We start from the raw sequence: 13,447 nt of genomic DNA, 5'->3' as shown, positions 1-13,447 counted from the left end.
TAAATATAAGCTCTTCCAGTTCTCTTCAATTTACAAATACTCCTGCATTTTAAAGAATGAAGTTCGCTTTTAAACAATTATTTCCCCTTTCTCAAAGGAGAGAAAGTCAAGAGCAACTGGAGGTGTTGACTATTAATATTATTTCTTAGTCAGTGAAAATACTTAGACACCTATTCCTCATTTGACTCTTTGAGTGAAGTTTCTGTTCTTTAATTAACTTAAGATAGATCATTCTGCGTACTTTTTCCTGGGGTGAGGCTTCCAGCTAGAGTTGTACAAATGAGTACTTAAAACTGAAGCCATGACTAACTTAAAAGGATACCAGAACACACATCTAAAGTGCATTTTGGAAGGTACAGCTCACCTAAAACTAAATACTTTTAACAAGTTGCAAGACTGTGTCAGGCTACCTTCAGAAACAACGGATCAGGATTTAGCCTTGGGCTTGGTACAATGGGATTTAACTTCTCTCCTCATCCTGAGGTTAAGGAAAAGAGTAGTTGTTCTAGTACTAGTTATGTGAAACCATAAACTAAGGAAATACTATAACTCTGACCTTATACAGTAAATCACATACATGTACTATGAAACCAGTTACTACACTTAGTTTAGGAAATAACAGGCCTTAGTTATAACAGTTTTTAAAAACATCAAGTTGAAAAATGCAAACAGAAATAACAGAATATACAGTACAGTGGGGGAAAAAAAAAAGAACACAGAAATAAGTTTGCTTTTACATCTGCATGCTTTTTCTCTACTCAGTAAAGGTAAAGAAGAACAAAATGAAAACAAAGTTTTAGGAAACATTTTTAAAAGGCTTGCACTTCCAGGTAAATACCAAATGGTTAAAAAGAACATGCTAACTGGGTGAACATCAACTGAAATACTACAGTTTTCTTTTACAATCCCCATCCCAGATAACACGTTCATAAGACATATGCAAAACATTTATGAACTTCAATTTGAACACTTTAGCCTAGGCTCAGCTGTTTCTAAATACAGTTCCCCCTGCGTGAAAAACACAGTATCAAAATAGAAAAAAAAAACTCAAAGTGATCAGCAATAAAATATTCCCTGTAAACAGAATTATACCCAATATAAGAGCAATATAATTCCTAGTTCACAACATGAACATACAGAATATGCTGTGCATTACAATGTACACAAACCAAAATATGTAATCACTCTATAGAAAAGCCATACATTTCTAACTAGAGAAAATCAATCCCCAGCTACTGGAAACCATAATAATAGTACCACAAACACATAACATAAATTCCAAAAAACTTCATCGAGAAAAACCAGCAGGAATACACTGAATAAAAGCTATAAGACCTACCACAACTTAATTCAAAACTGGAGAAAATAGTTTGATAAGAGAAGAGGATTATCAGTAGTACTCACCATAAAACATAATTATTAAGACTGAACACCCTGAAACAAATGTTTTCCTTACCTTTAGAACATTAGCTGTAAGACTTCTCAACAATAAGACCACTAACCAGTCTAAAACCAACTCACAGTCCTCAACCCCAGGGACCACACTATGTACGAAAGCACTAATTACCTGATTGTGAACATCTGATTCAGACCACAGGTGCAGCCATTTGCTCATTGCAGCACTCACAGGCAAGACAAATGAAGTGAAAATCAGTACAAGGGAGCTAATAATATAACAGGTTCTTGTCACTGAACCAAAGGTATACATAAATTTACATAAATATTTTGTTTCTTATCATAAGCCTCTGAAGAATAATGAATTTACCTTCTGCTGTTAGTATCTGCATGTTATTTTTTTACTTCTATAACTGCGTAACAGAAATTGTGTAAACATATCTAAACATATCTAAATGTTATTTTCAACTTACAAGTAATGATACTTCTATGAAATCACTCTAACATCAATTTTTATTAGCAGACTTCAAAAGACTTTCAAAGCATGCCTCTAAAAAAGGCCCCTCAAACCATGAGATCCTTTGTATCACCTTTATCACAAAATGCATGCATACACGTGCGTGGTCTGTAGACCAGGCAAAGCAGTTGTATTAGCTCCCTGAACACTGGCTCCTATATTCAACAGAAATATGCTTTTCCCATCTGTTTTTTGTTGTTGTTGTTCCTTTGTTTGTTGGTGTTGTTTTTGTTTTTATTTAGCATCCCCTTCTATTTATAGATGAAAAAAGTGAACCTTAAGTTCTGACTGTAAATCACTGACATGATTATTTAACAGCTGCCAGGAAAATAAAAAAAAATCCAAGGTACACAGGTGAATGTTAATGGCATAACAGTCTGAAACCATCCCTCACCACGCTTGCTCCCAAACTCAACAATCCTTTTCCCTACTGTTCCCTGGAGGACAGTGTCTGGTTATTTGACAGATTACAGATACACTCCCCAAAAAGGCATGCCCTCTACTTCAAAATCTAAAACGTTCCTGCCTGTTGCTTATTTCACTTGCTGAAATAAAACACTGCAAGCAGCCTGCAGAGTATTTAACAAACTCAAGACTGAACATTCCATTCTCTGCTATCCTCAAAGGAGATCTCATAATCTGCAAAAAGATCAAGCACGCATGTTAAATACGGCTTAAAAGAACGCAGTATTTAGAGTACAAACCCTGTAAACTGAAATTCAGGGAGATCTTTCAAAAAAGTGGGACAGACTGTATGTTTATGTCTTAAAGCTGTTGGGTTTTTGTCTTCTACAAAATTCCAATTTCTTCTCAGGCATTTGGTTAAATTTATACAGTAATAAGAAATTCAGACTCAGAGCAAAGTGTCCCCTGGACCTACATGGTATTGAACTGTCATTGTACAAATCTTTATGCAGTGCCACAGCATGATCTCTAAACACTCATGCTAAGTAGAAGCTGCAGCTCAGAGTACACAAGGAACAAATATGTACCATTTTCGAACTCAAAGTAAGCTGCTGGGAAAGGCAATTATTACCTGCTTGTGATTGATCAACTTCCTCTATAAGAATGTGTGAGCTTTCATTTATGACTTGCTTGGTCAGTGGCATAGGGCTTCAAAGGAATAGGGGTTTTTAATGGATTTTTTTTTCTAGGTAGGGTATTAAAATAGCATGGAGGCAATTTAAATCACAAACACTGACACTTTCCAATTTTCTTTAAGAAAGAAAACAGCCATGCAGCAAAAAGTTCCAGGAGAACATTTTTGGGATGTGGGAAGCACATTTCAACCTTGTGCATTCTACTGCCTTTTAAAATGTATAAGTTTCTGCAATTAAAGCAGAGTAAGGCTTCAAGTAAAATGATTTTAATATACATAAGGTTTTAACTCATTTATGAAATCTTCTAATACATCAAGATAACAGGCTGAAAGAAAGTAAAATAATCCAAAACTTGCCATTTTTTTCCACTAGTACAAACTCATAGGTGAGCTGAAGCAATCTGCCAGTGCCTTCAAAATTTCAAATAATCAATAAACACAGAGTTCGTGGAAGACAATTGTTGAAGAATGCATTTGTTGTTGCATAAATAACAATCACATAATAAGGCTTCAACCTGAAATTGTCTTACACACAACATATTGCATAAGCATAAGGCTAAGTCCAAAAGAGAGTAAGGTTCTCCGCATATTGAAATTATTAAAAAATCTTACCCATTCTCTTGGCTTAAAGACCACTACATAGGGATTATGTTAGGGTGTCTGATATGCAGGGAGCTCCACAATAAGGGATGAGGAAAAGAAGCACACCAATCTTCTTTCATTCTTCAGAATGTGTCCAAGACCCCCTGGGGCCAGTTTTTCTTTACTGCAAAGGAATTTTGTCTTGGTCAGATTTTGAGATTCACGAAGAATTTTCGCCAAGGAAAAGCAACAAATTGAAATTCCTAAACTGTACTGTGGAAGTAACTGGAGATCTGCATCTGCTGAAGGTATCTCCCAACTTGTTCTTGAAGAAGAACCTTCTGCTAATTCTACTCATTTAAAATATAAGTATTTTAGAAAGTGAACATGGAACAAATGTTTACAGAACATTTTTTTTAGTTGGATAAATTATATATATATTCCACATTATTCTGAACCCCTTAGCATCTCACATTCGAGCTTGGGAAGACTTGTTATGAAGAGGAGAGGTTATGAAATCTGCAAAACAATGTCAAGTGCTTATGTGCACCACTGTCCCTTGCTGGAAGAAATCAGTCCTACTCATATGTTTATGACAGATTAACTTCTATTAGCAGCATCTGACATAGAGCAAACACGACATAAGCAACAGCTAATGTACGTTTCCATTTAAGCTCCACAGGCCTGTGGTTTAGGACAGAAGGTTATTAATTCTATCATCTGCTAGATGTAGCTGCATAAACAGCATCTAGAATGCTAGCGTACGCCCTGGACTGTGATGTTTATTGCCATGTATTTGTAAGGCAATAACACCCTCCTGCCTGGAAGGGACGAGATCCCACTGCTCTGCATACAAGACTGCAACCAAATGACACCATACGAGCAACACGTCAGGCAACAGCAGGTGATGTTTGATGCCCAAGATTTGCAAAACACCACTCATAAAACATCAGCTGGTTTTGTATCAGACACCAAAACAAAAGAATATGCAACCCTTGGGAGACTCTGAGCAAGAGACTTAAAGAACGAGCTCTTTAAACAAGAGCTCAGACAAAGGCAAAAAAGTAATCAATGTCTTTTGTGCTAGCACTTCTAGGACGGCTGTGAATTTTCTCAAGCTAGGCTAGGCTGAGGACCTGTAGATTCAAGGCTCTCGAGACCTCCTCAGACTGCACTGAGACAGTTTCTCGCGCTGATAGCATCACATTCCTGGGCACAAGGGGTACTGCCTCTCCGGAATTAAGGGAAAGAATTGTTCCAGGAGCCAGGCTTACACCTGCCTGCTAACTAGGCGCCGGGTCAGCCAAACTGAGAGACAAAAGCCGCGCGTTCCTCAAAACCTCCCGTTCACCAGCTCCCAACCCCGTCAGGCGGAGCGTGCGCGTGCAGCCCGCTCTTCCCTCAGCGGCGGGAAGCCCAGGCGAACGTTCTGTAGGGAGTTGTAGTTCTCCTTCTCGCCGCTCCGCGCGGCCATCCTTCGAGCAGGACTACATTTCCCAGGGGGTGCTGCGGTAACTTCTCAGCGTTTTGCAAAGCAAAATGGCGGCGCGTGGCTGCGGTGGGGTTTGGTGCAGGGTATTGCAGCGTGGCCCCGGGGGGTCTTGCTCTGCTTCCCGCCCTCGGCGGGCCGTCGCCTGCAACGCCAGAGGTGGGGCGGTGCCGTTGGGGCAGAGCGGGTACGGTGCTGGGATAGCGCGGGGAGGGGGGCCGCGATTCTTTTCCTTGGTGCGTGAAAGCTTTCATGTTCTCTGTCAACATTCAAGATTTCTCTGCATGACCGATGACTTAAATAAAGTTACGTAGATGCTGGCAGGAATGTACTGCTTCGGGTTGGATCTTCAACGACGTAGATAAACGTGCAGCGTGAACGAACGCTGGTTTCCTCGCCTGTGTGGTGGGCAGGACTAGAGAGCTCTGTTTATCTTTGTAACCGAGTGCGAGCCTGAGTGCGCTCTGGTGATTTTTCAGATGCCGTGCGGTGGTGAGGATGCATTGCTAAGAAACAGGGAATACTGAGATAAATTGGCCAAAAAAAAAAGATCAATTTTTTTAAGTATTTTTTTTTTACCCTAAAACAAGGTATTTTCTTGGAATAATGTAAAACACTGAGTTAAGCATTGCTTCATTAAAATTGCATTGCCTGCTCTAAGCATTTGAATCTTAATCCTTTTTTACAATCTCCCTAAAGCAGATACAGGTGGCGTCTGCATGGCTGCAGCGATGCTGTAGGGATGTGCTTGGCTGTAGGAGGGCAGGTAGACCGAAATCCTGTCAGTGCCTTCTGTTTACCTGTGGAAGGAACAGACTGTACCTCGTCTGTTAGATATTTTTCCATAGCTTGCTTATCTGCTCTAGCTATCTGGGTACTTTCGTTGCTGAGCTATCTTGCCGTAGGAAGGTTTTTTCGTTGCTGAAATATTTTATGCCACTTCATTTGTACAAGGCCAGATAATTACTTACAGAAACTGTCAAGCAATTCATACTGTAAAGGTGACCCTTTTCTCTTATCCATATAAAGGTTATGGATGTGAGAATTGCAATTACTTTCCAGATAATATAGAGAAGCTTGATTCTGCAGAGTATGTTCAGAGAGCAGTAGCTCTCTAGTTGGAGTGATGATTTCTCTATTACCAGATTTCTAATGTTTATGCTAATGTGCTACTAACGCTGCTCTGGAGAGCTACCTTTCCCAGCATGCAAATGACTAACTGACAAAGAATACATAATTTATTATGCCACCTGTCTGTTGGAAATTTATCAGACTACATGAGAAGTAATTGATATTTATGATGATTTCATAATTTTCCTGAGTTACCAAATTAGGGTTCATCCAGCATGCAAGTTTGCCTCATTAATTTCTGTAAGACTTCTCATCTAAGGCAAAGGCATAAGTTTCAGATCATTACATTTTCTTTCTTACCACATTCTCTTCTGTATATAACCAACACACTTTTCCATACAGTCCTGTCTTTATATGTTTTGAGACTGCCTGGTCTCCAGTATTGCAGCACAACCTTTGCCAACACGCTTTAGGTGGATTTGCAGTATCGTTTGCAATCGTTTCTTACATTATGTTATACATTGCAATTTTTTAAAATTGCATTTAAAATTTTTGTGAAAAAAAAAAAAAAACACCGAACAACAAAAAACAACAAATGCAACACTATTTTTAGGTGTTTTTTAATGTTGTCTATATGTTAGCCACATTTGATTTCTTTTTTTCTTTTCAGTCTTGCTCCATGGGCAGCAGTTGTGGGTCTGGAAATTCATGCGCAGATCACTTCCAACTCAAAACTTTTCTCTGGCTCCCAAGTCCAGTTTGCAGCACCTCCTAATTCTTTGGTATCGTTCTTTGATGCTTCTTTACCAGGAACTTTGCCAGTAAGTTACGTTTCAGCTTGATTTTCATCAGAATTTATGTCAACTAAGTTAGAGTACATTTGCAGTATTTTGTTCTTCCTAATATCGAACTGTAGTCTATAGAACTATTTTTACATGCTTTTTTATTTTCTGTCTGTTTGATAGTCTGAGATAGTTGATATTGATTCTTTTCAGTCTACTCACTCCCTAGTTATCAATATAAGTATCTGATATCTTCTGCAAAGAAAAAAAACAAGGAGCGTCTGTTTGATATATTAAATGAATTGCAACGTTTGTCTGAGGCCAAAGTGTATTTAATTAGTATGAGGCACAGGTTTTTCCTTAAATGTGAGAGTTACCTAAATTCCTGTGAGAGAAGGATGTCTTAGACTTCCAAGTGGCCATTTGATGTTACTTTGCCATATGTATGTTGATGTAGCTGTCATTTGCTGTTTGCAATGTTTTACTCTGAGATTACTTGGTTTCCAGAGTAGAAATTCTCTGGTTTAGGAAAGTGTGAACTGTTCCTATTTTCAGCGCAACATAATTTTAAAAAAAGAAGAAGAAAAATCTGTATGAAAAGTTGTGAACAAGTAAGTCAGAATAGCTAGCTAGCATTTTGCAATGACAATTTATTAGGGACAACATAATAATTATTTCAAGTCACAGCTCAATTATAATTTTGTTACCTGTGACAGTGCTTCTTTAGAATTCTCTGGGAATCCTGGAGATTTAATATAAACATATAAGTATAACCCTATACAGTGAAAATAAGTACCAAATAGACATGGCAGAGCCTTGTGCAACAACCATGAAGAGATTGAAGTGGGGTCAAATTATTGTATGCAAGAGCACTCCCATAAGTATATTTGTGGAGGTTTGAATTCCCATTGCAAGGGTGTTTTTTTAATCTGGTGGAAGTTTTTCTTTGCTGTATTAAAGCTTTAAATAACATTATGAAATTGAGAATTATAGGTAGATTTCTAGGGACTTGATACATGCCATGTGATCCTTAAAGAGAAATGAGTTGATACTCATTCTATATTTGCGGAAGCGTGGAAACCTAAGGAAGTGGAGGTTCGATGCTGGTAAAATTTGGAGGTGACTCTGGAATCAGTGCTGATCTGGAACTGTTTCAGACCTAACTAACGGTGTGGAAATATTGAAAACTTCCCAGAGATAATAGAAATCTTCCGAAATCTTTTGGTTTCTGAAGAATCTAGTTAGACTTTGGAAGATGAGTTCCTTTCATGTGAAGGCAGGCCAAAGTTAGGGAGTTCATAATCGCAGACTAACTTAACATTCAGAAAATGATGGAAGTTCTGTCTAATTGTTTAATGCTTGTCTTCAGTCAAGTAGAAAATCTGTTCTTGAAGAACAAAAGTGATCATTTACATAGAGTTTCACTTTTATGTAAGTATTTGTGTTCCTCCATGTTGGAGAGGCTTTTTTTGGCTTGTTTTCCTCTGTTTCAGTGTTTTACAAATGAGGCTTTGTATAGCCTTTGTGAGAATGTATTAATACATGCAGGCTTTGGCAGAGAAGATAACTGCACCTGAGATGCAAATGCAGGACGGTTAGGTTAATTGAAAAGTAGTGATTCTGTGTTAGCTTCTACCAGCTCCTTCTATCTATGCAAGAAGATTTTTCTCCCTGTAGTAGTAGTGAAAACAGTGTTGAAAGTAAATGTTACCAAAGAGCTGTTCTTGCATGTTACAATGTGATACAAAATCCAATCTGTAGTCTTACCTTCAATTTTTCCTATTGTACTTGCTATACACAAGTTTGAGAATGGTATTTGTTCCAGCACCAAGTGTTTATTAAATAAAAGTGAAGCAACATCTTAACAAATGTTCTAAACTGTCTTTAGAAGGTATGTTCTCTGTTGAGAAGTGAAGAAAAAAAAAAGAGTGAAGTTTTAACAGAGCTGAAGAATACAGTGCAGCAGAGAAAAACTGCTGTTGTAAACTGAGAACGGCCGTTACAGTTCTGTGTCAGAGGGATTTAAACTTACGTGGGACCATGATACAATTTTGATAGACAACCATGCTGTCACTCTGCTTTGCAGTGGGACCGGAAAGAATGGTGCAGAGGGAGCTTTTCTATTTGTTATACATTTCTTGGTCACTAATGAGCATGGGTGTGATTCTTTGCTGCATAAAGGAGAGACTATAGGTATTGGTTTAGCCCTTCTCCATCTTTCTGTTTTACATTTTTTTCTTGTATTGTCGTGCAACTTATTTTATGTTACTGCTGCAAGTAAGGCCTTAGGAGGACCATAAAAAACAGTGTTAGTGCTATGAACATTTCGCTATGCCACTTTCATAATGTGCCTCTGAGAGACAGCTACAGGCAAGAAGAGCTATGCAGTTGTACTGCTATTTGGCATGAGGCAGAAAAAATGACCTGACAAAGCTTTGATAAAATAGTGAGACTGGAAAGCACATCCCATGCCACTCTACAGACTTCATTATTGTGCTCTGTGGTGATGGAGTCCCTGGACCAGATAGCATCTTGCAGAAATTTCTGTAAGGATTGCCCCTCTTCGAGACAATATGTAAGCCCTAAAAATGTAAGAAAGGCCTTTTTTTTTTTTTTTTTTTTTTCCCCCATCCAAGTGGATGGACTTGGCAATGAACTTGTTATGTATTAAGCTAAAGACACAGTGGGGTGTATAATGCATTACATGTACCTGTAGATTGATATGTAATTCTTCTGAGGATCCAGAAAGGTGGCTTCACTTCCAGTCTGATATATCTTCTGTGTTAATTCTGAGAATGTCTTAAATGTTTCTAAATATGAGTGGGCTCACAGAAAGTGAATCCAGATATTCTCATTCTTGAGGTAGCTGACTAAAAGGTAATTACAACTCAGCCTAAGAAATAAGGTAATAGACCTGGTAGCTAAAGGCTGAAATCTTTATTGTCTGTGCTCAGTCTTTGTTACTAATCACAGCCGAAGATGCACGTTTTATGTTTGTGTCCTTCATGATTAAAGTGAAAGCTTGATCCTGCTTTGTTTTAGGCAAATATACTGAAAAATAATCTAGGATTTACATGATTGAGGTTTAAAGTAATAAGATCTGAATGTTAGCCCTACAGTCTTAAGTGTCTTGAAACTGTTGACACCTCAAGCATTTGAATTTCGTTGCCCTTATAGTGTGAACAGAATCTCTTGTCTATTTGTAAGGTAATTTTTGGAAACACTTGGTAATGGCCAAGATGTGCCTATAATAAAGAAAAGATGAATTTGTTCACCTTAATAAAAACACTGCCATCCTGAGATTCGTGATATTTTCGGGATATATAAGTGGGCTGCTCTGAAAATAATGCCTCCAATTTTATCACATTGTCCCACGACGTCAGAAATGGATACTGATGGTACAGCAGCAGAGGTTGAACCTTCCCACCAGGATTCCATTACGTGCTGTTGCTGTGTGACAGACGCAGAGGGGCAGTCTGACAAAATGGCGTCTGACATGGAACTGTTTATCAAGCAAAGGTGCCACTGAATTCCTCCCCACGGAATAACTGGCACCTATTGTCAGTCATCAATCCTTGCTGAATGTTTATGGGGACCAACAGTGGATGTGAGCACAGTGAGGGCGGTGAGTGGTGCGTTTCAGCAGTGACGACAGCAACGTGAAAGGCAAGCCGTGTTCCAGTCAGCAAGGAGGATTTTTGCAAGTGTGGCATGCAGGCTCTTGTTTATTACTGGTGAAAATGCATTGCTAATGGTGACTATACTGAAAAATAGTGTTTTGTAGCTGTGAATTTGCTCTACCACCTAGTGTTGTTGTGCTCTTTGAATCTGTTGTGGTTTTCATGGGAAAAAAATAGGAGACATTACTTTTGGAGTGACATTTTTTTGACTAGGCATCCTTGAGGATTTGACAACTCACCTATAGCTGCTATCCTCTACTGAGGTTTTCATATCCTCATTTTAAATTCCTTTAGTTTTCCACCAGGAGTGCTGGAAGGATGCCTTTGCACCCTACTGTACCTTCTCTCAGCTGTATAATGACACTCCTGCAACAAGATGCATCTTTTTTTGTGGAAGAAAGTACAACTAGAATAGCTGTTAGTCCTTGTTGGTTCAGGTATTGCATTACTGTCAACCTGACATCCAAAATCTGACTTTTCCAAAGCTAAGGATTGTCACTGCAGCACTGTATTGCACCATTGTCTTCCCCACCCAGCACTGCAGTGCTGTCGAATCGCTGCCCAGGGAGCTGGTAGGGGTAATAACCTGCTTGGGGATGTGGAGGATGATGCTTTAGTTACCTTTTTCTGTGTTGAGACTGCGTCCATCCTTCACAGTGACAGATACCTGGTGTTTTTACAGCTAGCTTGGGGTGATAGATTATCAAACATGATGAATTTTACATGTTATTAATATATAGGTTTTACCTGATGAATTTGCTTTCAAAGGCACTTGAATGATTTCTGTGGATTTTGTTGTTTTTGTCACCATCTGTATCAGAACAGAAATGGTATTTCAGACCAGAATTTATACTTAGCATTTGAAACTATGTTCTTTGGTACCCTGGCCTGTTAAACGTGGTGATTGCAGCACCTGCTTTACCAACTTCTGACTTTAGTAGTGTTTTGACATTCCTGCTGGCATGCATTTAAATTTACTCCCTTCTTGTACTACTTGGCTTTGAAAAACTCTGTTTCTTAGCTTTCCTTTTGATAACTACATTTTAATTGCACACCTTTCTTGAGGAATCGGAGTCTTATGATCTTTGTATGCATGTTGGTTTAGCTGTCATAATCTACGTTTTCTTTTCTTCTTTGAAACCACATGTGCTTAAGTTGCTGTATCCTTCAACTCTCCTTTAAAAGTAAATGAATTGTAGAGCCTGAAGGAAAAGTGAGTGCATGCTTGTTTTAAGCTATTTGCTGATGTCGAGGTTCAGTTTAACTGCTTGCTATGTTTTCCACTGAAAGGGTAATAACTGCTCAGAGGGATATGTTTTCCAAGAAGTTCATCTACAGCAGTCCTTTCTTTCCAGATGATATTTGGGTTTGCTACATGCGTTGTATCATTACAGTTCACAGCCTTTTGTTGCTCGCGCAGTCCCAGCTTGCTAGACTTGAAAGAATGTTAGTGCTAGTTCCACTAGGCCTCTAAAAAGAAAATCCCACTTAGTTTAGAAGGAACTGAGGGGGAGAACTAGACTTTCAGATGATTTGCACCCTGAGAATGCCCTTACAGTTCATAGACCCTTGAATTTCTGAGTGCATGATGGATTAGAGCCTACCTATATCATTTCAAGCTATTAATCAGTTCAATGCTGTTGTACTGGTCTGGAGAAGCCTTTCAAAGATGAGGAAGCCTATTTCAGGTGACTTTCAGGGCTGGTTTATCCTGAAGGATATTCCTCATTATATTTCCTTCTCTGTCATAGGATCATTCGCTGCCTGAGTTAGTTATGTATGGAATTATTTCCTTCAGTTTGGGTCTGAGAAATGTTACACTTCCTCAGTTACTGCACTTGCTTGCACTGACTTCCCTTCACGCTTAACTATAAATGCCATTTTTCTAGAAATGTCTTAGCTCTTGTGCTTTGGAGTGTTTGGTGATGTTTGTTATGGCTCTTCTCCCAAGCTTTGAAAAAATGCCCTGCAAAGTTTTCTCTTCTTCCTCTGTCTCCTTTATCTGTGAGAAGTTGCAGCATTAATTCTGGGTATCTTAATCTTTTTGTCAAGGCCAACAACTCCTGTTGGGCTTCGTCTTAACATTTCAGAAACGGTGCTACCTACTGAACTCTCTTCCTTTTTAGCTTTCATTGGCTTTGCTGTTTATACTTAACAGGTCCCCCTGGCTAATGTAATTGTCAGTTAGAACTGCACTGAGGTGGCTGTAACATCTTGCTGTCACCTATTTCAATAGATCTTTCAATGCATTTGTGATGTTATCTATGCATTTTCACTTCTCTTACTGTGTTGTTTTTTCTTGCTTTACCTTTTGCTTTATGCTAGGGTTTGGGTTTTTTTTTGTTTTGTTTTGTTTGGTTTTTTTTTTTACTTTTTAGTGTAGAACTGGTGTTTACAACATTGTGTTTCCCTTCTTATGCACCGTTCTGCTGCTGCAGGGATTGTGCCATCCCTGATACATGGAAGCATGGCTGTTATGTGACAACTAGACAGATCCATGTCCCCTCTTTCTGGAGTCAGTCTGAGCTTATTGCTGAAATGTATGTTAGGTTTTTGCAGTAATATTTCTCAGTGTGCTGGGGATTTATTTTAAGTTTGAACTGTGGGTGATTTGGCGGGAGTGGGAGGAATTTCTGTTGGTTCTCTTCTCAGTCACTATATATGCTTTGTTAAGATTTTTATCTCATTTTCTCTTCAAGCTGTTTCCAAGTGGTTCCCTTTGAGGGGATACAAGGTAGTGTAGCACAATGTGTATATATATATATACACATGTATGAAAACAGTTCTCTATTAAGAGTTTCAGGAGCAACAGTGGCTCAATTTTTTTTTTTT

The 13,447-nt window shown here is 38.6% G+C and overlaps 1 protein-coding gene and 1 long non-coding RNA gene across 5 annotated transcripts in view; one reads left to right on the top strand and one right to left on the bottom strand.

Moving 5' to 3' along the window:
* LOC104910546 overlaps positions 1-1,609 on the bottom strand; it is a 195,746-nt gene extending 194,137 nt beyond the window's left edge. The window contains exon 1 of one of the 2 annotated variants that reach the window (XR_004159485.1): positions 1,457-1,609. This is a non-coding gene — a long non-coding RNA (uncharacterized LOC104910546). The remainder of the gene's footprint in view (positions 1-1,456) is intronic. The other variant, XR_004159486.1, reaches the window with a different exon arrangement.
* Positions 1,610-5,110: 3,501 nt separating this feature from the next.
* GATB (glutamyl-tRNA amidotransferase subunit B) overlaps positions 5,111-13,447 on the top strand; it is a 67,662-nt gene continuing 59,325 nt past the window's right edge. For all 3 annotated transcript variants that reach the window (XR_793179.2, XR_793180.2, XM_003205442.4), the window contains exons 1-2: positions 5,111-5,269; positions 6,824-6,974. Coding sequence is in view for 1 of the 3 variants with exons in the window: in XM_003205442.4 (XP_003205490.1) it covers positions 5,133-5,269; positions 6,824-6,974 (288 nt within the window). In the remaining 2 variants the exon portion in view is untranslated. The remainder of the gene's footprint in view (positions 5,270-6,823; positions 6,975-13,447) is intronic.

Source organism: Meleagris gallopavo, chromosome 4, assembly GCF_000146605.3.
Source record: "Meleagris gallopavo isolate NT-WF06-2002-E0010 breed Aviagen turkey brand Nicholas breeding stock chromosome 4, Turkey_5.1, whole genome shotgun sequence".
In the NCBI taxonomy this organism is placed as follows: domain Eukaryota; kingdom Metazoa; phylum Chordata; class Aves; order Galliformes; family Phasianidae; genus Meleagris; species Meleagris gallopavo.
The sequence above is the reverse complement of the archived record's forward strand: the minus strand, read 5'-3'. Positions and strand labels throughout refer to the sequence as shown.